The sequence below is a fragment of the Temnothorax longispinosus genome, chromosome 10 (assembly GCF_030848805.1).
Source record: "Temnothorax longispinosus isolate EJ_2023e chromosome 10, Tlon_JGU_v1, whole genome shotgun sequence".
Taxonomy (NCBI): Eukaryota; Metazoa; Arthropoda; class Insecta; order Hymenoptera; family Formicidae; genus Temnothorax; species Temnothorax longispinosus.
Window position 1 is genome coordinate 16,885,425 of NC_092367.1, and position 23,554 is coordinate 16,908,978.

The following is a 23,554-nucleotide window of genomic DNA, read 5'->3' on the forward strand; positions in this document are numbered from 1 at the left end:
CAACAGAAACCACAGCGTCAGCAAAGCACCTCGAATTAGCCCGGCCTCCGCTCGCGCGCAGCGTGTCATCGCTCTATTTCCGACTCTGTTCTTTCTTTTTTTTACTATTCTATCTGTCTCCTTCTCTCTCTCTCTATTTTTTATCTTTCGTAAAATTTTGCCCTTCACCGAGATCGGGTCCCCAGATCATCGTTTCCTCTCGCTCATCCGTCTCCCCTGGCGTGTGCGTGTGTGCATGTAAGGATGCGTGACGATCTTGGAGAGAATCCGATTGCGCGTACGGCGTGTACATCGACATTAGGCGCAGACTGCGGTTTGCGCCGAGATTGAACTATGCATTTGATGCGAGATCAAAGGGACGCTGGAATAATCGAAGACGAAGACACCCGGCGAATCGGAAATTCCAAATATTCGAGGAATTTGAAAACAGAGAGGACTCAAGCATGCTAAACCTCTCTCTCTCTCTCTCTCTCTCTCTCTCTCTCACTCACTCACTCGCTCTCTCTTAGAAACGAATCTCAACATTTAGTCCTAAGATTAAAAATATCCCCTCTAAAAAAAAAGAAGAACAATCCCTTCGTCAAACATTATCGAACGCCGCGGCTGTTCGCAATAATGAGAAAATCGTCTAAACTCAATCTCTGTAGGACTCATACAACTTGGAAGATTTGGAATAGTCACGCTTCTCTGTCCCAGATTCGGATCCGTGCGACTCCTCCGCACAATCCCGAGGAGCGGCTCCTCGTCGAGAACACGTTCGCGCACAAAAGCACACACGTTCTCGAGAATTCGTATCGAGCACGAATCCTCGAGTACGTTCGGGTCGAGGGAGCGTAACTTCGGGCACCGTAAAAATCTGCGATCTCTCGCACGGGGAAAAAAGCAGGCGCCCCGACGTCGAGAAGAGCATATTCCCGATATGTATCGCGAGAAACGCGCCGCTATATAACAAACTCTCGTCGAACTCGGCGCTGACGTGAAATCGGAATTCTGATAAGACCGCGCACACGTGACTCGGAAGTGTAAGCGATCCGACACTCCGTTCGCGCCGATTTCTTTTGCCCCGACGACATTTCGATCTACGTTTGATTGCCTGAATCTCAGACGACCCCCCTCCGAAGATTCGACCGGCTTACAAATGGATTAGGAATCCACGGGTCTTCGGACCCAATCAGTCGCGTAACGCCCGAAATCTGAGGGTGTCACGGTCCGAGGATTCAAAATCCAGAGTCCCCGGGATCGTTCCTGCGGAAGGCTATTTCGATCGGTACACTCTGGGATTTGCAGTTTAAGCTCTGTATGGTTACAGCGTGTATATCCGGCCCTTCAGAATTCATCTCAAATGTAGCTTACATTTTACATTCCCATATCTCCGCTAGGCGATCACAGCTATAAAATATCATATAATCTTGGAATAGAAAGTTGTTATTATACATTATACGATGAAAAGGGTCCGATATATCGCAGAACGATAAGAATATTTTATACGAGAATATATATTCGTCGCAGCGATGTACGCTAACGTTGCCGCTGCCGCTGCATTATTTCGCGCTAATATTAACGTTATCGCGCACGAGCTCATCGACGAAATAATTCAGCGCCGGCTTAGATCATAAAGTGTTGTCATAGTCCTCGGCGTTGTACTGAATGTGAGATCCCACAGACGCTCCGTTAAAGACTGCGATTGAGGCAGCTGCCGTGACCGAGGCGGATGCACGGGGATCAGATTATACCTGTGCAAACGCGAAAATATCCCTGAAATATGCGACCGCTTAATATCTAATAACACTTGACACTCATAAATATCCGCCAGTTCATCGCGAGTCCAAGTTACGACTTTCCCAAGGTGTTCGACGATGCGCCGTCCCGTGCATATTTTACGATCCTCATCGGTTTCTGCAGAAATGCAAAAATAGGGAGAGACGCTACATCTCGATTATGCAAAAATTGAAAATTTTAAAGAGAAAATGGGATCGAGAGAGCGCAGATACCGTCGGCGAATACCATGCGAACGTCGAAATGGGAGAAAAATGATCTGGAAGAAAAAAGAAAGGTAGACGGCACGGTTAACACACAATTATGTTTAATCAAAAAATTAGTATGAAATACATTAAATGCACATGTGATTAATTCTCCATTTTTTTTGTTTATCATCTTCATTATCATCATCATTATCATCCGTATTATCTACACTAGAATTAAAGATGTATATAATAATGCAATTGTGTAAACATAAGAGACTTTATGTTAGAATAATCATAAGGATAAGAATATAATTGTAATAACAATAAGAGAAGTAGTAGTAGTAAGAATCGTTTCTCGTGATAAAACCGGTTGACGCCCTTAACTATTCCATTCCATCGATCGGCATGGTCAGAAGTTCCTCTGCGAATTTTTTTTTCCTTTTTCTCCTTTACTTTGCTAAATTATATGCCTATTGTACGTTCCGAGCCAAACGATCGTTTATATACGTGTAATAGAAAGATATCAGCTCTCAAGCAACCCGCCGCTTCGCAAAATCATCGATTGAAGTGATCGCCGCCGTTTTCCTGGTCCAGAAAGATAATAACAACGGCGACGACGACGATCGCGCGGACGCGACCGAACTTGATTCGCAAACGCGTTAAAGTCCGGCGGGCCCTTGCTCCCTTTTTTTATCCGAATGTTTAATCGCGCGATCGCATTCATTACTCCGTAGTGTCCCCGTAAGTAACTGCACTGTCGGAAAAAAGCTTACGAATCTTTCAAGAAAAAAAAAACGAGTGACAACGGTGAAAGGAAAGAAAGATCGGAAACAAGGAGTCGAAACCACGGATCGACGAAAAGAGAAGATAAAAGGGAAAGACAGGAGGGGGAGGGGTGCAGGTCCGAGACCAAGAACGTAATAAGAAAAAAAGGTACAAACGATTGACACACACACGTTGATGAAAGGTTTGCAATCACATTAAATAACGATTTCTTCGATCGGCCTAGCTCGATCGAATATCTTTTTTCTTTTTTTAGGTTCGCCGGTCGAACTAATGGACGTTTGAGCTTTCGGGGTGTTTGAGCGCGACGGGACGGTGATGCAAATTTTTCTTCGACGTGTGTTCGAAAGAAGAGCGAGACGACAATATTGGGGGGAAAAAAAGGAAGGAAACGTTGATCGCGATTTGGTTCGTTCTTTTCTCGCACGCACGCATACACGCATTCTTTCTCACTCCCCGATCTGTCTACACCTCTTTCGCTTCCTCTCTTACACTTTCTCTCGCTCTCTTTCTCTCACGTACGCGCTCGCACGTTATCACACAACGCGGAAAATGCAACGGATAACGATTTTCTTCCTCTCGCCGTTCGTTCATAAAATGTCGAATCTAATTTTAGAGGCTCGTTTTCTATATTTACACGCGCCGTGTAAAATCACAACTTTCAGTCTGACAGTCGCGCCGATTCATATTTTACTTTATTTTATTTTAAATTTCTTTTTTTTTTTTTTTTTTAATGATGAGTAGAACACGCTCAGTATTCTCGCGGGGAACACTGATCCCCTATATTGTTACGATTTACAATTATTATAGTTTATTCATCCCCCGAGAAAAATAACAAAATGTATATATATATATATATATTTATATATATATATATGAAGATAGATATATATACATATATCGTGTGTGTGTATATACATATATATCCATAGTTAATCCGTAATTTGTATATATTATTATATAAAGAGATATTAATAATAGTACTTTTTTTTTATTTAGTTTAATAATGTACAAAGGGGGCAGAGGGCTGTCGCGCGACGGTGAAAAAAACAACAAAACGCCTAAACGCGCCCCTTATTCCTATCAGCTAAGCCTAATCCCTAGGTAACGCCTATTTAACTACACTCATAATGTTCACTTGCACAGCCATAGTTTCTTTCTTCGCTTTTCTCGCTCACTCATTCCTCGGTCGTTTAGAACGTCTCCTCGATCGCCCGATCCACGCCCGATTCCGGGGATTCGTTCGCGCTTTGTCGTCGGTGCGGCGGCCGAAGCTGAGATAGCGATCGGGGATACGCGCGACAGCCGAACACGAAAGAGCGCACCACGGCTGCTAGAATCTTCATTTCAAACTCGCGCTATCAAAGCGGAACTTTGAATCGAAAGATCGTGAGGTGCAAGTGTTGGAAGGAACGATCCAAAGATACAATCGGACGATAACAATTAAGACTTTCGAGAATTCACCCGGAGGCTCTCTGAAGAAGGTCAATTTGGACAAGTTAAATTTCTTTAAGTACTCAACGTCTGTGCCATACAACCAAGATCCCTCCATCGCGGTTTACCCAATTCCGCGATATCGTACGCGAACGTTACGCCGCGGATTCGCGTTCGCACAATCGACACTCGTGATTCCTGCATCGCCGCGCGCCGTCGAGTCATCGCATTCCGCGGATCGCGGCGGCACGGAAATTCGACCGTCAACTCGACCACCCCGCCCGGAATCGGATGAGCTGCCGGGCGTAACGAGGATTTCAGAAAATTCAGGAGAAACGTTATTCCACTCGTTCGCTCTCGCCTTTCTACCCGCTCGTGTTCCCGCCCGTACCGAAAGTATCCGGAGAACGCAACTTGTCCGTCGCGCGACAGCGCCCCGTTGCCCCCGCAATCTTTTACTATCGCAATATTGCACGATTTTTTTTCTTTTTCATTAAATTCATCTCAATTTCAATAAGGTGTTAGCACCAATCTATTATATCACAATGTTCCACTCCACACCACGCAGTTGTAAATATATAAATACCTATATGTAGTAATAATAGTAGTAATAGTGGTAGCAGTAGTAATAGTAATAGTAGTGGTAGTAGCAGTAGTCATAGTAATAATAGTAGTAGTAGCAGTAGCAGTAGTGGTAGTAATAGTAGTACATCGTAATAATTTCCATTTATAATTAATAAAAGTTTTCGATATAACAGCCAGGCGACCCGCGGCCGAGTTAAAACGGCGGCGCGCAGGCCGATTCAATGTTTTATGAAATTGTGTGCCGAGTATTTCTCTCTATCTCTCTCTCTCTTTTTCATCCGGATTTCCCCTTCTCCCCCTCCCACCCTGCGTGTGCTCCTATCTTTCGGTGTGTCGGTGCAGTTTATCTGTCCCCGCAGATGCATATGTGTGTAATCGCGGACGTGTACGTTGGGTGTACGCTAGCTCTTACACGCGTCAAAATGTTCGGGCGCCCTGAAGAGAGATATATATAAATCACTAGCACACACGATTTTCTCTTTCCTCGAACCACCGGATCGTGTCCCTTAAACTACGATTTATTCTATGGATTAATTGCAAGAGGTCTCGCACATCTAGAGATTGAAATTCTTCCGAGTCTTTCACACACATTGCATTTACGAAACATTTACATTCATAGAGCTTGACAACTAGATGGCCGAACATTTAAGTATTTACCATCTAATAAATTTTCTGCGTTAGATTCTTAAGTCCTTAAGATTACTCTTCAGATAGACGAGAAATATTGCCGAGAAACGCTCTTGTGCCAGTGATATATATATAGCTTCGTCGCTTCGTCGGGGGGCACCCTGTGTACAAGTTCCACTCTCATGATTTCGTCCGCTCCGATGCTCCGCAGAAAAACGAAAAGCGAGAAGTTTTCGGCGTGTATAGTTCGCTAGAGAAAAAGAAATTCTGCGAGAGCGGGGCGTACAAAAGTCACGGGGATTTAGAAAAAGAAGAACCTTTATAGAAAAATCCGTCTTGTTCGTTTTCTCGCGTCACGCCACTTCCAGAAAAATAAACTTTCCGCCAAAGGTTATTGCCTCGCGCTTCCATAACGCCGTTATCGTCGCGGCGGGGCTTTTTTCCTCGGAAACCCTCTTTTCGAGAATCACATGTCGATACTGCGCGCCGCGACAAGCGGGAAGCTACGGGTTTCCGACGACGATACGAAACGAAATAGGACGTCTCGTCTCGCGTCGAATAGCAACGGCGACACGTATTCCAGCGGACAGTTATTTATTAACGGAGATTATATCGAGACTCTTTCCCCTCCAAGCACTCTCGAATTTGATTTGGCGATATTCGGCTCTTTGGACAACGTGTCGTCGCAAAACGATAAACAATTCAGAGCGCGAAAATCGTACAAACGTCTGGGTTATTTTCTTTAAATCGAAATACATTTAAATCTAACGTGGCTCGTCCAGCGCGGGATTACAATCCATCTCGGAACGTCGAAAATTTTTTTTCTTCCTTCGTTTACATTGTTCTACGCTCGTAACAAGCTCTCGATTTTTTCGTCGCGACGACGTTGCCTCCGGGCATCGTGATTTATTTGGCTCGTAACACTTGGACGAAAGATTTGACGGGTCGTTTATATTGGATCGCGTGCTTCGGAGTTAGCTTTTTATCAGGGGAATTCGTTTTATTCGGAACGTCGACGCTCTGACAGCACTTCTGCAGCTTCTATTGTTGCCCCGCTCGCGGCTGCAGCGACGCGCCGTGTAGCTTCCCGTTGACTTTCACGCGTATATCGCTATACTTGGCGACGAGCTCCACTTTTTGCTGTGTCGCGTTTTAATTTTCTAATGGCTTTTTTTTTCAGAAACGATGCCGTCGCACGCGCGTTTGCCAATCCCGAAAAAAACCGAGAAGAATCGCGCGAAGAATGACGCGCCGATATTTAAAACATTTTACATTCGCGCGACTTTCGTTTCTTTAAAGGCTTTATTCAGCGCTTTGTTAAAAAATGCATCTAATTTGGAAGAACTTTGATTCGTTAACGTTTCGTGCTCCGAACGACGCGGCTGAATTAATGTTTCACGCGAAAAGCTCGCACGACGGATCCCCTCGAATCCTCATCTAAATTTTTCCGGCTCGGTTTTTAAAAATTTGGCCAGGCCCGCGCCGCGCGTCTCGGTCATATATTCAAATTTCGCGTGACAAAATGCGAAGTTGCGAAAGAGGATCCGGGGCACGGAGTGGATGAAAAAGCGGGGTCAAGGGGGGAAGAGTTGAATTATAAAGTAAATCGCGCGTCGGCGTGGCGGACGCCAGATATAAAGCGCCGTGAATAAATTAGTCCGCGCGATAATGCAGCATGCACGGGGGAAAGGGGGAGGAATCGCGAGAGTGCGACGGCGGTAAGAAAAACGCCGACGTAAAATTCTCCCCCTTTTCGCACCTGCATAGAGGCGGCGACGCGGATGGCGGCAAGTTCGTTCGTTTGATTTTCGACTCGTGCGGACGAAACAATCCGCGCAGATTACGTCTCCGAATCGACAGCGACTCCATTCGCGGTTGTTTTCCCGATTTCGCGTGCGCATTCGCGTCCTCGGCGGATCGCACCAGTGTTTTCCGAATCGGATTTTCCTCCCGCTCTCTCGCGCGATTCGCAATATATTATAATAGAGTGTGGAACGGGAATATGGTAAGCCGCAACGGGCATCAATGCGGTTATTTAGCTTGAAACATCCAGAAAAATATACTTAAAATATATTCAACTCTAATATGACAAATACTTGTTAAAATTTTAAAAATGAATGTATTGCATCATACGCGAATATTTTAAAAAAAAATTACCATTTTTTTCCACATTTTTTGAAATGTAACATAATTTCGGCGAGAACTTTCCAGGAAGTAATAATCAGCTAAAATTTTAAGAAGAAAGATTCCAATAGCAGTAATAAAAATTATTATTGCAACAAACAATATACGATATGTCTGAAATTCCAGGAAAGTCCGATCTGGAAAAGCTCGAAAGACACTGGTTCACATGATTTCACGATGCTCTCCGATAGAACCGCGCTTCGCCTACCACTTGGCTCGGCCCTCGCATCTACTCAGCTATTTATCCGTGAATGTTCGAAATACGTAGCATGCCAAACATCGTGTTTCGCATGTATTATATGCACGCAATCGGCGAGCACTCGTGAGTGCCAGACGATCGATACAGGCGCGAAAGCACGCGTCAGATTTCCGGCCACGAGACTCCAGCGTGAAACGCGAAATTATGGCAGCTACGATTCGAGGAGCTCGATGAAAATTCGCGAAAAGTCCCGTGAATTCACGGGATGTAACGTTTACAGTGACTTAATCTGAAATTCGAAAACTTTGATATCCGTGGGAAATTTTTAGATCTAAAATATTAAAAAGAATCGCGAAAAGTCTCAGACGTCGAGGTTCCCGTCACGGAAATCCAAGGTTTAAAGAATTATCGAGCAGCAAAAGATGAGAAAGCAATCTTCGAGTCCGAAGCTTTGTGATCTTCTCGGATTTTAATTAACTTCCGCGTAAATGACTGCGTTAGAATCTTTAGCGGAGAATAACTTTTCGCGAGAAAATATATATTCGCTTCCGTTCGTCGACGTCGTGCGACGACCCGTCCGTTCGCGTGAAACTTATGCGTGTACACATGTAAATTGTTCGCGTATGTGCGACGGCCGACGGCTGTGTCGCATGCATTGTACAATGATTTGACAGTTTGTGTATGAACAATTGACAATGGCCGGCACACGCCGACGAACGTCCAACGTACGTAAATGGTATCAGCACGAGCGAAAAGTCACGCGTCTACGAACGCTGTTGAATAATAATCGCGCAACCGTATAAATACATCGCTATTGTTTATGTAAATATCGCGCGATGGAAAATCGAGTGTTGATTCTGACATTATTGAATTAATTAACGCGCGCTTTATAGATATAATATTCGCAGATCGGCGGCTGACCTCGCGACAATTAATGACAGAGCAGAATGATTCGTTACGCATAATTACTTCAGCCGCATAATTATTTCGATAAAAAGTCAGAAGTATAAGCGTAAAAAAAAGTGTCTCTACAGATAATCGCGACGCGGTATAATTTAAAAGGTACAAGATATATAATTTAAAGAGACGTCGAAATACAGTCGCAATTAAACGCGTAACTGCATCACGTTAAAAGGGCAAAAATGTAACAATTACGCAGTAATTTCGTCGGTTAATATAATATCTCACGTGTTGCGTGACTTCTCCATCGATCCGCGTAATTGCGCCATGCGCGCAAGCTCTCGCGACGTTCGGCGTTCATCTAAAAAATTAGAAAAAAAAAGTGACCAAGTACACCGATGCTCCAGGGTAATTCCGCTCGCTCGACGACGTCTACTCACGCGCGGACGGGTGACAAAAACGGAAGTTTCTCGAAGGGTGGAGCTCCTCTCCAACGCCGCGCCGCGTCGGCTGGCTAACGACGAATGCATTCTAATGGCGGCGGGGCGACCGCGGTCGCGGCGGCGACGGCAGCGGCGGCGGAGTTGACTCTCGCAATATTAGGATGAAAGATGAAAAGCAAACTCCATCGTCAAACTTTGTTGCGGTCAACCAATTAAGTACAACCGCGTCCCGACTGCAGGCCGAGCCATAATTTCGCGCGCACGATGGAACATCGATCCCGGGCCGTGCGCATCTCGCCTCAGATTCGCGCTGTCTCTCTCTTTCTCTCTCGTTTCATCTCTCGGAGGATGCACCGTGCACCCCGCAATGCACCGTGCAGGGCGGATGCATCGCGAGGAGAGACTGCGAAGAACACGAGCGAGTCACGTGCGCGGGCCGAAATCTGGCCACGCCGCGCCGTCCGTAACAATCGCTCATCGTTTATTCGAGTTTGACGTATCGAGAGCACCGTGAAAACACATGCGGAAAAATATCACGCTAACGTTTCGACTTAGAGGTTCTCAAACAGCGCCCTGCAACGCTTCGGAGACGCTCGAGCGGCTCCCATCGGAGTTCCTTCGAGTCTAAAGAATGTTACGGAATGAATAGCGGGGATCGTTGGCGGATGGATATCGATATTCTTCGCAAATCCCTCAGCGAAAGCCCACAAACGTTAACGTGTTCATAGATAACAACAATTTTCCCTCTTTTTTATTAGAAAAACGCTTGATATTTAAAACACAATTACATTAAGAATTATATTTAAAATATCTTTAATTTCAATGATCAATTTTAAATAATCACACAAAGTTAATTTTAATAGACTGGCGTTATATGGCGTCAAATTTGAGTACCCCTGTTTTCGCACGGAGGACGGAATTGTTGAGAAAATCGGCATTGCTCGTAAAAGTTGTTCTCTTATTCCCCTTCCAGACTCTGCTTCTTCCGCGTTTCGATTTTCTCTCTCACGCTCTGTCGCTTTCTCTCTCTCGCTCTCTGTGCAGCAGAAACGACTCATCTCACGTTATTAACTCTTTTAGAGCCCCCGACGTAGAAATTGCAATCAACTCCTGAATTAATCATACGACTCATAGGAATATCTTCATTTTTAAATCACAGAATTAAGTTTTGTATCATTTACAGAATTTTAATTCGTTAAATGACGTCATATTTTGCGTAGATTTTAAAAGATATCCAAAAAACAAATATTCGTATAAAAAAAATGCCTGATAAATATCACATAGTCCGATGTCCAGTTATTAATCAGAGCTGGAGAATCAACTTTTGCGGCAATAGGCGCGACGGAACGTTAGGCAATCGTAATTAATATAGAGATGTTCGAAACCAACGCGTTGCGCGAAGGTAGCAAAGGGAACAAAAAGCTCGAAAAAAAAGCAAGGCAAAGAGAGAAAGAAGAGAAGTCGATCGACGTGTGATTTCTCAGCCAAGGAGGTAGGCCTGCAAGTGCACCCTTAACACGATTCAACCCGCCCCTGTCAATAAATAAACCTTGCGTGTGTCGCGTATTGCAATATAATGTTGCGCTGTGTATATATAAACAGTGAATAACATATATATAAAATCGTAAAACGATAAAACAAAATAAAATAAATTATCCAATATATTAATATTTATACTTAATAATCTGCAATAATATATTAATATTCTGGTTATATATTATTAAATTATAGGTATATGCGTGTTCGGTGCCTTAACTATGCAAAGTGCCCCTTTTTTTGCAAAAAAGAGAGAAGATCGACGGTAATATCATTTCATCACAATATTGCGGTTTGGCTCTTTGAATAGCTATGGGTTTCTGCGTATGCGTGTACGTAGGTGTTCTTTTATCCGTATATGTGGCCGTTTTCTAGCGACCCCCGTGAAATATAGAAAAAGAAATTATTGCTGTTTGCAACTATATGACGGTAATCAGCGCCGGCAAATAACTTTTAAATTTAATTCTTACATTCAAATGCGAAAGAGTGTGGTTAACGAAAAGTTTCTAACCGAAAAATCTGTGATTGCCAAAGGGAAATACCTACACTTCTATTATTAAAGTTACGATTATATAACTTTCGATTGCAGATTGTGTCTTCGACGTCGGACTTTGGATACCAGCTCCGTAGATTAGCAATCGATTTAGATCTCGCTTTGTCCGGGGGAGATTTTTAAAATATTCGCACTGTCTGAAAAATTGAAACGCTGTGGGGGTCGCTACGCTTCGCTTCAATAAGAACAGCTTTCTATCCCTGTTATGTGTCCCATGCCTACCTTGCGAGAACGCCACTTCTCTTCTCGCCCTTGTGTATGTGTAATATATATGTAAAAGGCATCGCTCTCTCAAAATAATTAGAAGATCATCTCTTTGGACGATTTCACGGAACGTCCAGGTGCCGTTAAAACGTTTGTGAATTACATTTATGACCAAACGTGAGGATCTTGGACACTTCAAAATATCAGACAGTCATTAGATGACGCCGGCACTTGAAGAAATGGTTTCCTAATTGCTTTTGAGCGACATACATTTATCCGTGTTTCTTGTAAAACCATGATTATAATTATGTATATATATATACGTTACACATAAATTTCATGATGTACGAAGAAAAAAAAACAAACAAAGAAGAAAGAAGAAACAAACAGATTGCACCCCAACCAATTAAATATCAATGTGCAATGACGATACGAGTATCGTGACCATCCCTTGAATAAAATTAATCTTTAACGTAACTATATATCTCCAACCAATGGTAGATTATTAGTGTGTGGTAGGTTATATAAAGTATAAAATATAGTACTCTATAAATCATCCAATACAAGTAAAACCTTATTTGTTGCCTACGCACTTAAGTCCCGAATCGTGGAATGTCTTCGTGATTTCCACTATTTACCTCCGCGCGCGATCGCGCATTTACAGCAGCGCGGCGTGCGGCTTAATCATTAATATTATAGACTTTAGGTGTTAATTAACAAATAACGTGCGTTTTATAGTCAAAGTTCATATTAGGACTGCAAAGCGCGCTGCACAACGTATATTATCAAAATTTCACAAACGTAAAGGACAGAAGATTTCGTTGTCGCTCGATTTGCTGTTGCGTGTTGCTTGCGCGTGTACGCGTGAGGGTGTGCTGCGTGTCGCGGATGCGTGTCCCTTCTGCGGTGCCGATGCCCATCGTGAGCTGCGCCCCGTGTGTAACCGCGTGTGAAAGGTCAGGGTGTAAAAGTCCGTGTATGCGTGCGTGTGATGTGTGTATATTTGCGTGTAAATCACGCGTGGTAGATGCGCACGCGTATTGTTAATATTGCTACTGGTTCCCGAAGGCTGTTAATACATTACGATTACAATCTAATATGAAGTCCAACTATAAACTCTTCAACAACTATACGACTCACCCTGCGTATCGAATGAATTACTCCCAGCGACTCAGTTTTATAATTAATAGATATCATTATAATTAATTAATTGATTCATTAATATTCTTTCCGGCTGCTGTCTCGCCGTCCCGATCGGTCGGCAGCAGCATCTACGGGAGGAAATTGGCACCACGTTTGCTCCCATTTTATATATATATATATTTATATATGCATTTATATTAAATATGTAATTAAATCCGCGCGCGCGCGCACACACACTAACCGCGCGAGCGGTTAATTCGCATCGTTTCAATCGCGCGGACTTACCCCGCGGCACTCGCTAAAAAGTATTATCGGCGATCGGCGCAGCGCTCGTTTTTCTCACCGCGAGAAAAAGGAAAGAGAAAAGATAAAGCTGCCCGGATGTCTTTGGACATTGTCGCGACGCGGACGCGGCCGTGCACGAGGCTGACGCACGCGAGCGTATAGTGGATAAAGTGTCGCGATCGCCCGCGATGTTATTGAATCACAACGAAACACGAACGTAAAAAGCGCGACAGCTCCGCGCGAGGGCGAGGCAGAGAGGTACTTTCTCATCGTGCGCGTAAGAGAAACGCCGAAAAAGCGACCTGCGCTAAGTAATACGGCTCGTCTCGGATCGACCGATCGGCCGACGGTCTCTCGCCGCGATTGAAAACGACGCTCGGGTTACCCCACCTCGATTTTGCGACTCCGTAATACGAGACTCGGAGAGATTGCGTGGGACCTCACCGAGAACTCGAGACGTCCGGGATGTCGAACCAATTCGAGACGGAGAGAAGAGGGGGGTCGATTTTGCGCGACCCATTTTCCGGGGAGTCGCGATCGAACTCCGGTTCGATCTCCCGAAGAGTCCGAGGAGGAGCAACGCGTCGTCGTTTCGTCGCCGTTGTGACCGTCGCGCGCTAACGAGCCTCCTTCGTCCGGCGAGATAAATCGAATTAGGTCTCGTGATCGCGGCGGCCTCCCGACCCTCGCGACGCGGAGCGTCGGCCTCGAGAGATCGCGGATACGCTTTCGCGCGCTCGCGCACCTCTGCTCCTCGGCGAGTCGTGGAAGGGAAAAAAAAAAGAAAGAACGAAAGAACAGCCCTCACAACGCTTCGACGTTAGCTACAACAAGCCCACTCCCAAAAATGTCACCGCACACTAAACTGTACACATCGCTGTATATTAATCTTTCCTGTTCCATTTTTTTTTGCCATTTTTGCGATTTTCGTTTGTTAAAAAAGACCCCTACAGGAGAAGTTCTCGATATCCCTTAAGCGTAAAACCTACAAAAGATTTGGTGTTCGAGAAAGAAGAAAAGCCGAGAGAGACCGGCCCTTTTTCCCCCCAATGGCCGTAACTTCAGGGCCATACTTTCGCCGTACGCGGAATACCCCCCTGTGGCTACGGCCACCCGCGCTCTCAGTATATATTTCATTGTTTATATATATATATATATAATTTTTGGGGTGCGCGCGTATATGTTATATATATTATGTTTCAATATATATGTATATATATGGATATTTAAATATATATTTAATATATATGTTAAATATATATTAAATATATAAATATATACCATATATATCTCATTTATCTTTTTTTTCCTGTCTTCCGGCGTCTTTAGGATAGCGTGTTCATGGTGTCATTGCTTGTTGAGAGTGCCAACGAGCCCGCCATGAAATCATTAAGATCGATCTTTCTCGCTTCGGGGTGTTTGAATTTAAAGTGCGTGCGCAGGTTGTCGCTACGTGTGTACGTGGCACGACAGAGAGGACACTCAAACCTGCCGGGGAAGTGGACGTGGTAGTGGTTCCTGATGTGCGTCACGACCTTGCCGCACAGCTTGCACCTGTGAAGGTTGCAGCCGCCTGGCACCCGGTCAAAGGTCAGCCGCATGTGCCAGGCTTTTGAACCTGCAACATCAACACAAGACAAGTCACTTTCAACTGTTGGCTTCCCGACACGACGCGGCGAGTCGCCCGGTCGCCGGCGACTCGTATCTTTCTCTCTCTCTCTCTCTCTCGCTCTCTCTCTCTCTTTTTTACTTTTCCGTTTCTATCTTATTCGATTTTTTTCGTCATGTTACTCCGATTACGTTACTGTTACTTCTATGCCATTTCCGTGCTGCTTTCGCTTTGTGGTATTTTTATTTGGATACTTTTTTTGGTTTGGCTCTAGAGCGGCTTTTTTTCGAGGGTCGCCGGATCCTTGGATACTCGGGTAGGGCATTCAACTCCGTGGAAGTCTCTCGGATTCCAGGATCAAGTCGAATCCTCGAATCCACGGACCAGAACTGCGGATCCCCCGGTTTTTTTTTTGGGTCTTTGAATCTTTGGATTCTCGAATTCTTGGAAATTCTGAGATCTCTAGATCACCGAGTCCTAGGATCTTGAGACATTCGATCTTCGGAATCTTGAACCTACAGATACTCGGCTTCTCGAATCCTTGGATTCTAAAGATCCCCCGAGGTCTTGAGTCCCCTCGGAGTCGTTGGACATTTTAACTCCTCGCAGATGCAAATAAGATCCCCTCCGTATCCTTGGATCCTCCGATCCCGATCTCACTCTCGTTAATTTCGCGCGTTCGTCGTCCCCGAGTTCTTTTAGTCGCTTGCTTCCCTACCTCTCTACGTTTCTTTCCTTTATCTTAAACGTCCTCCCCTTTTTCTCGCGAATTGTACTGTGTATGTATATTATGTTATATGTGTTACGTCCTGAACGCGCGTTAATCGAATTGCTAGAGACAGACAGAACGAGAGAAACATTTCACCGAACATATAAATAATAAAAAAAAAAATTATTTTTCCTCTTGTCACGTTTATCGTGAAAAAAGTACCGGTAGAATTTCCAAATATCGCTTTTCGCAATCGGATAAATTGATTCCCGAAAATTGACGTATAATGGAGAAAGAATATTACATTATTGTGAAAGCAGCTTATATATATTACTTTTGAAATAAACGTCTCGCGCAATGGATGCCGTTATATTTCACGATAAACCGGGAAAATGCGGGGTCTTTGATTAAAAATCGATCACTCGTTACCGCGGCGTTCCCTTTGAGGCGTCGCTGCTCTTTACGGGCTGCAAGACATTGTATCGTTTAAATAAATTTAAATAAATTGAACCGCGAGCTCATATACCAAATAACTTCGCCGCTCGAGAGACGCTCTCTCTCTTTCTTTCTCTCTGTACGCGAAAGATGCGCTTAATAATTCCGTATTTAAAAACATGGAATTTCGCTTTGTGAGAGGCGCGAGCTCTTACAGGCCATTTTCGCAAATACCTGATGTAAAAAAAAACGCGGCCATAACGAAGGAATAAATATTAAATCAAGCGACGCTCCGAGCTACTAAGCTAAAAACGAGCACGAGCAACGCCGCCACTCTCGTGTATTTAACACGAATTTTGCACTGCCTTCGTAAAACGACAAAATATGGCTGACGTTATACCGGAAAATGGTGAAAATTTTTTATTTATCATTAACGCTGAAATGTCGCAACTGAGAAGTTCGCGGCATAAAAGCTGGAAAACACGGCGTATTGCTACAGCTCTGTTTACCATTTTTGTACTTTTTTCCCAGCTTTTTTCGCTTTCCACTTTTACTATTTTGAATCCCGGCAGATTTATTTTATGCAACAATTATGTAATCATTGACTGAGAAACGTAATTAATTTTCAGATATGCGATTGTCGTTCGATACGAAGAAAGTGCAAAATATCTCTTAAGGGTGTGCACCAAGTAACGAACGAACTGCGCCGAAGATATACACCGCGCGTCTTCGAACGAAGCGCAAACACTTGCCCCTCGACGCGATCGAAATGCGAGGTACTCGAGGCAGACGACGAGAACGTGCGATTAAAGCGTCAGGCACGTAAGTCCTCGTTAAACATCGATCAAACTCCAAACCAGTGCGATTAATCAGAGAGAAAGCGTAAAATGGGCGTACAAGTTTTGTGCGTAGGCAAAGCGAGCTGGTCGGTAAGGGCTTCTCTCGTTTTCCCGGTAACACGTTAATCCCTCGAGTTTGGCCTGATATTGATAAACGTGCTACAATTGATATGTTAATCTCGCAAACAAAAAAAGAAAGAAAAAAATTATCATCTATCTACATTTCTCATTAAAATAATCGAATTTTTATTTTTGTTTTATGCGCGGTGTTTCTCCAGCAAGATCAGGTAGACACGTTCAGTATTTTAGACAAATTACGATCTCCGCGAAACAATTTGGCCTAAGAAATTAGGCAGTGCACCGCGTGTACGACATTACGCCGGTCGGCCTAATTAATCATTGAAATGATACGTATACGCGAGACGACTAAAGCAATTATACTTCCATAACCTGATGCACGAGCGGAACGAGGTCGTTGTATTGTTCAAGGATACCAAATGGTTCTGTCTGTCTCAAGGTACGAGTGCCCGGCACCGAAATCTCAAACGGAAGAGATAGACCTGAAACGTAATGGAGCACACTCTGCGAGCGGTCGGGCACCGCACCGCTCGCAAAGTGCTTGCATATGCGCGAGTATGCGCGCTGCTTTGTACATAAACCCAATAATGTCGTGAAATCTCCCTGTCGTCGAGACGCATAGAACACCTCAGAACGTCAAATCCCTCTTTTCAAGCCCCACGGTCCTTCATAAACCTCCGAACGTCTCTCAGATCTCTCTACTCACATTATGATACCTTATTAAAAGTAATCTGTACGCGTTTTGCTTAATAACAAGCAAAAATAAGTGTTTCAGTATATTTCTATATTTATACACGGATTGATAAGACATATGGTGAAATGAAATATTTTCGAAGTCAGAAAAGAGAAATGTATCTTTAACAATATATGATAAAACGTAAAAAAAATTATGTCTGTTTCAAAGTATGCATAAGCTATTTTAATTTATCTTTATGGAGACGCGGACCGTGAGTCAAAAGTGATTTACTATACTCCTGCACAGAGTCCGCGCGACAGGAAAATGACACTCGAGGTGCTCCATGATCTGGAAAAATGGAGTCCCTGAAAGCTCACGCCGCCATTCGGACTGATCAATATTCGTTTTTACGTGCCTCACTTAACGTATTTGCACGTATCCGGGATATCCGCCGACAGTCATAATGGTAACATAGAATGTGAACATAAAAACATAAAAACCCATAACCATTTATTTTTATTAGATAAAAATATTTAATGGAGAGGTCATCGGCTTGCGTTTATATTTAGATCTTCATATTTAAAAATTTTTCCATATCGTTAATTTAAAAATCTTTTCACAAATACTTTGGATTCATTTAAAACCTTTAAATCCCAAATTAAAAATCTTATAAATCATTCGTGTTTAAGAGAAGATCGAAATAAAATTTTCAAATTTTCAAATTAAGGATATATTCTCTCCGGTTATTAAAGGAATGATACGTTGCTACTTGCATGCAACATTACAGAACACCCTATATAGAATGCCGTTTATTCTTGTCGGGACGAGACCATCTCGGGATCCGAATAGGCTGACTGAACTCCCGCAGGAGACTCCATTCCGGCGATACTCCAAGCATGATATCGCGTGTTAACCCCTTGCAAACCGCCTTATTTTCGCGATGGTTACCCGTCACGTGCCACTTTATTTTGCCGCAAAGTCAGCAACGTGCAAAGCGAAGCACATTTTAAGAATATAAGGAACTGCCGGCGAAAAGAATTTCATGAGTAAACTCGCGGCGATATAAGTGCGCGGCAATAACTGTACAAAAAATATTAATGGCATACACAGCCTGCGCGAAAAATGGACCTGTATGTTTTATAAATCGCATTATATCTCATATGATTATATCTACAAAGAATTTATTGATTATTATCGTTATCACTAAACTCTTAATTTTCTATTACAGTGAACTAAAGAATTATATTTGTACAGAAAAAGTCGCTATACCGCCGCGCGCATTGTATTTACACGTGTCTGCGCAAATTACAGTACGTTCGGGCGTGTTTCCCCGATTACCCCGTGTTTCCAAGCGTCACCTTATACGCAACTACTCGGGGAAACGGTGGGAGCCACAAAGGGTTAAATCGCTCTGTCTACCCCCTCAACAAGCCGATTGCCGCCGCGGTGTGTCGTCGTATCGATCGGCTGCACTCACGCTAGCTTCCGTTCTCGATTAATGCGCGATTTAAATAATATTCGCGTGACGGCGCGGGGGCGGCAGAGAAAGAAGGTGAAAGGTCACTCCGCGTTTCCGATCGATGAGAGAACTGGCGCCAAGAAAGGGTTCGCGAAACACCGGGTGGAGACGGGGAAGGGAAAGGGGAAGGGGGTGAAGGAAGCAGACGAGTTAAAAAACTTTCGTCGGTCTCGTCGCGCGGTCCCGTCGACCGTTCGATTTTCAATGAAACCCGATCGCCCCCGCGCTACTTTTTCATTTCCACTTTTCCGAGTTTCCGTGACGAGTGCCGCGCGCGCGGAATGCAGCCGCGAGAACGACGCCCCGTCGACGCTGTAAAAAAAAGACTTTGTACACACGGTCGCTTTTTTATTATACATATACACAAGGTTTGGGGCAGCGATATTTTTAGCTATACATGTGTGTACATAAGTGTATGTATCCTTTTTTTTCCTCTCTTGTTAGTGCAGTAGCCTCGGTTAGATTCGGTTAGAACAGTGTTTTTCAACCCTTTCTGCGCGATAGAAATGCCTCGCGAGACACGCGAGGGATCGACAGTGCGTCACGGAGAGATTTGCCACTGCGGAAGTTGTATATCAATAGCGGGGAGCTATTCGTGAGATAATTACTACTCGGGATTAAATTGTCAAACTATTTCGACACGGAGAACGCGGGTTAAGAGAAACAGGATCTGCAAATCAATTTCAAATTTCTCCCGTTATCGATATACCTCTTCCGCACAAAATCACGATACACGATAGTCCCTTTGATCTTGATTTCAATAAAACAAACACGTAACGTGACAAGTATCAGGCACTCTACAAACTACAAACTCGCGGTGCGTATAATTACTTATTCCACAGTTATTTCGTAAAACGCCCGAAACGAGCTCAGCTATTCGTAAATCTCTTTCTCGAACACCTTGTGTTGTTGCTATTATACTTGAGATTCGTTTCAATAAAATAATAGGGCAGATCATACAAAAGATAAAAAAAAAAAAAAAAAAAACCGAGCGCGAATTTTCATTCAGATCACATTTTTCGCGAAACGTCGTCTGACATGGAACAGAGGTTGAAAAACACCGAGTTAGAATACGTCCCTTGTGAAGGAGTCAGTTGCTGTTACGATTACGTTTCGCGGCTCGCATAAATTCAGGTAAGGCCGATGTAACGGCTAAACCAGAAAGAAAGAAGGGTAGAAAAGAGAAAGAGTCAGAAACGAGAAACAGTAGAGACAAAAAGAAAGAAGGAAAGAGAGACAAAGTGTGTATGAAAAAAGATAAAGATCGAAAATGACGAGGGCAAAGCACCTGTGTGTCGGAAGATGATAAATTCCAAGAATAAACTCCAAGTAAACGAGAATCTGCCTCCTTTCCGGAGGAAAAGTAAAACATGGCTCTCTTTACGCTGACACGAACCAGATAACAAAAAAAAAAAAAAGAGTAGAGAACCACGAAAGCGCGCATCCTCTCTTTCTATTTTCTGGCAGAACTGAACTCTCCCCTTTCCTCCGAAAAATCTAACCGGATCCGAATATCAAATCGCAAGAGTATCGAGTCCGGCCGAAACGATAAATGCACACGATCGTGGTTCGCGCGGTGGGTTAGATTAAATAATCATTGTTTATTATTTCACAAATCTCTTCTTGTGGTACAAAAATATTACAATATTTGATCCTGGTAACTTCTCGTCACCTCTGTTTACTCACTTAAATCTTAATAGTTGATGCGCACGCCAAATAAAATTGTTGCGATACTTTCGTCGATTGATAAATTAGTCCTGAGAACCGAAGCTGCAACAGGATTCGAAGTTTCATTGAGAACTTCCATTGATCATAATAGATACGACTGATTCGAGAAGCTAGAAAATCAAATCTTGGAATTCTGCCACTGTAGAATTCCAAGCCGGATACCGCAGGATTCAAAGACGTCAAGATACTAATATTTTGCGTATCCGGCTGTACCAATTTATAAATTCGTTGTGATTCTTGTAAAATCATACCTTGATTTATTACGAAATTTCATCATAAATTCGGTATGTGCGTTAAATGACGCTAAAAAAAAGTAGCGCAAAATTTTGTTTGGCGCGTGCACATAGAAATCCTATTCTCTAAGTACACAAACATTAGCCTCGAAGGTGATTAATAAAATACTTACGATAGTTGCATTAATCTACGTTGGCGCATAGGCAGGCATTTTTTATGACGCGATTTGTTATGAAGGGGAGGAGGTAAGGATAAAGGTTCAGAACAAGCGCGATGGTCAACGCAGTAGGCCCTGATCGTTATCGAGAGTATTTTCTTCTTCAAGCTTACCAAACATGCGAGATCTAACGTGAAAAACACGTGATTCGGCGAGAAATTATTTACGTATTTGTGGCATATATGTAGGCGATTTTCGCGAATCGATTTCCACATTGCGTTCTTATCATTTCGACGCGAATTTAATAAATGCACTTCAGCCTCGATTCACTGAGTGCTATTTAATTCTCGCATAACTTTTATACAATCCACAATTTTTCAAAGACGCTTGTTGTAACGAAATTATTGAAATAATCGAGAGAACCAAAGTTCTACGGATCTTACGATCAAGTGCTCAGAATTCTCCTATAAATTAGAAAATTCGAAGACCGAAAGTTCAAGATAAGACCTGTGAACTTTGGTATTTAAATCAATGATTATTTTCCATCTCGTGCTTTTGATAAAATAACACCGGACATATAAAAGACGATTTTCCAGAAATATTTGAACTACGACGAACTCCGCGGTATAATTGTATGATTAATATTGCAAAATTAGAACGGAGAAAAACGTTCAGCGGACTATTATGGATATGCCATGCCGTGTGATAACGTGTCCATAGGTAGCGTGACACTAGTTATATTTTAGTTATCGAGCAGGAAAATCGATGTGCCACCGACAATGCCAATATTTCTCCTCGCGAAATAGCCACGGACTATTCTCGAGCTGCAAAATTAACGTCCGGAAATGAAGTTTGATGGCGCAATCCTGATTCGACTATCGACGCGACGATCTTGATTCGAGCGCGACGTACGAGTGACATTGACCGACGATACCGAACTATTATGCGCGACGCTACGTTTTTATTAATATACCATCTGCAATTCGTGCGAATCAACTTACGTGGAAAGAGCAAACTGTCATTATATGTAAATCACAGATTCGTATAAATTATGCATACGGTTCCCATTCGCTAGGTGTCGAGTTTCGTGTTTTGCATTAATTGAAAAGCATTGCAGAACTTCGGCTTTGACGAAGACGAGACAGCCGATCGGATGAACGATTAAGTAAGTCGCCCCGAAAATAGCTCTTCAAGGTCGTCAAAATTGCTTTTACCATAAACGATGACATCGCGTTTTAGCGTGTGCACTCTTTAACGACGGCTCTTTGTGGAAAGCCGAAGCTATCAAAATCACGTCGAATTCAATTAAATTTCTCGGTACATTAACGCCAGATTTTCCGCCGAATTAAGTCACTTCTCGTGGAAATTTTTCCGTTACTTCCACTTTTATAGCCCGAATTTTCGAGGTGCACGTTCCAGCTTACCAATGTATGTATATTTCCTTTTTTCGTGTAATTTATGTATGCCGAAGATATGTAAAAGTGCACACGCTAGATACGTGCTCGTATTTCTAGGGGAATTTTTGATCCTCTTTAGCAACTCGTGTCGCAGTTTGATATTTCGCGCGAATCATAAAAAGCACTGAATAGAATCGAACACATTACGGCTCTTTGAATGTTTACTCTTATTTAATATGTTGCAAATGTTTAACTTGTAAAAACTAATTAAAAAAAAAAAACAATAATGGTAAAATTAAAACACTTAAAATCATGAGTCTTTAAAATGTACATAGAATAAATAAAATTCTAAAATATGATCTTAAGATAACAATAAAAAAATTAGAAATAAATTCCTAAATAAAAGAAGTAAAAATAGAAAAGCATAGATAATAAATAAATTAATTAGAAGAGATCAATTTTTACTATACCGTGTTGCGATTGAATTTAGCATGTTTTTCGAGGCAAAGAGCCGGAACGTGGAAAGTGGATATGAGAGACGGATCGGAAAAGACAGACGGCTGCGCGTATTAGAGTAACAAGCAAGCGTCCATTCGGTAGCGTGATTATTTCCGAGACTTCGAAACTGATCTTATCAGGAAGGGGGAACGTAACACGACCCTTACAATCATACGGGCAGGCGCTCGCTCTTGCCAGGCGCGTTCGCATGATGATTTATATCGGAATCGCGAGGCACGAACGTATTTAAATGCCCGGCGGGCCGACAGTGGGCGGCGTCGCATGGAAGTGAAGCCAGTCGGAAGTGGAAGTATTCCTGCAAGCGCCCAAGACAAAGACGAATGAGGCGGATGCGGTTAGATCTGTTGGAAATTACGGGGCCCGATGTTGTTTGCACAATGCGAGCCGTCTGTAAATGAGACACCAATTTTCCCGGCCCCGGTCGAATAACGAAGCGAGATTATCGAGAAAGCTAACACTTGTATCGCATGACGAGAGACGAGATGTTGCACCTCTGTATTCCGAGGCGCGAAGATTTATGAATAAGGAAATCGTTCTCCGGGGCGCTCAGTGTCAATCGTTTTAAAGCGCATCGGGAGTTTACGAGCAGCGAGTGCACGCTCTTCGTATCATCTATATCGTCTAGTTCATTTCACATTGATCCAAAACGCATGGTGCTATACACAATTTAGCTAAACCAGTAAACTCTCTCTCTCTCCTTCTTTCTTTCTCAATCTGCTCCAATAATAGGATTCATCGATAAACCAACATCCACGCAACTCTATTCTAGTCAAAGGATCAAATTTAAATGATCGTCAAAGCGTTCGCTTTTAAT

The 23,554-nt window shown here is 43.1% G+C and overlaps 1 protein-coding gene across 5 annotated transcripts in view; it reads right to left on the reverse strand.

The window, feature by feature from the left end:
- Positions 1–23,554, reverse strand: part of LOC139820178 (uncharacterized) — a 60,267-nt gene that overhangs the window by 11,527 nt on the left and 25,186 nt on the right. For 2 of the 5 annotated variants that reach the window (XM_071790240.1, XM_071790237.1), the window contains one exon: positions 2,066–14,458. The exons of 2 other annotated variants lie outside the window; for them this stretch is intronic. In XM_071790240.1, the coding sequence (XP_071646341.1) occupies positions 14,166–14,458 (293 nt within the window). In that variant the 3' untranslated portion in view covers positions 2,066–14,165. Of the gene's footprint in view, positions 1–3; positions 1,734–2,065; positions 14,459–23,554 lie in introns of those variants that run through there. One more of the 5 variants, XM_071790242.1, reaches the window with a different exon arrangement.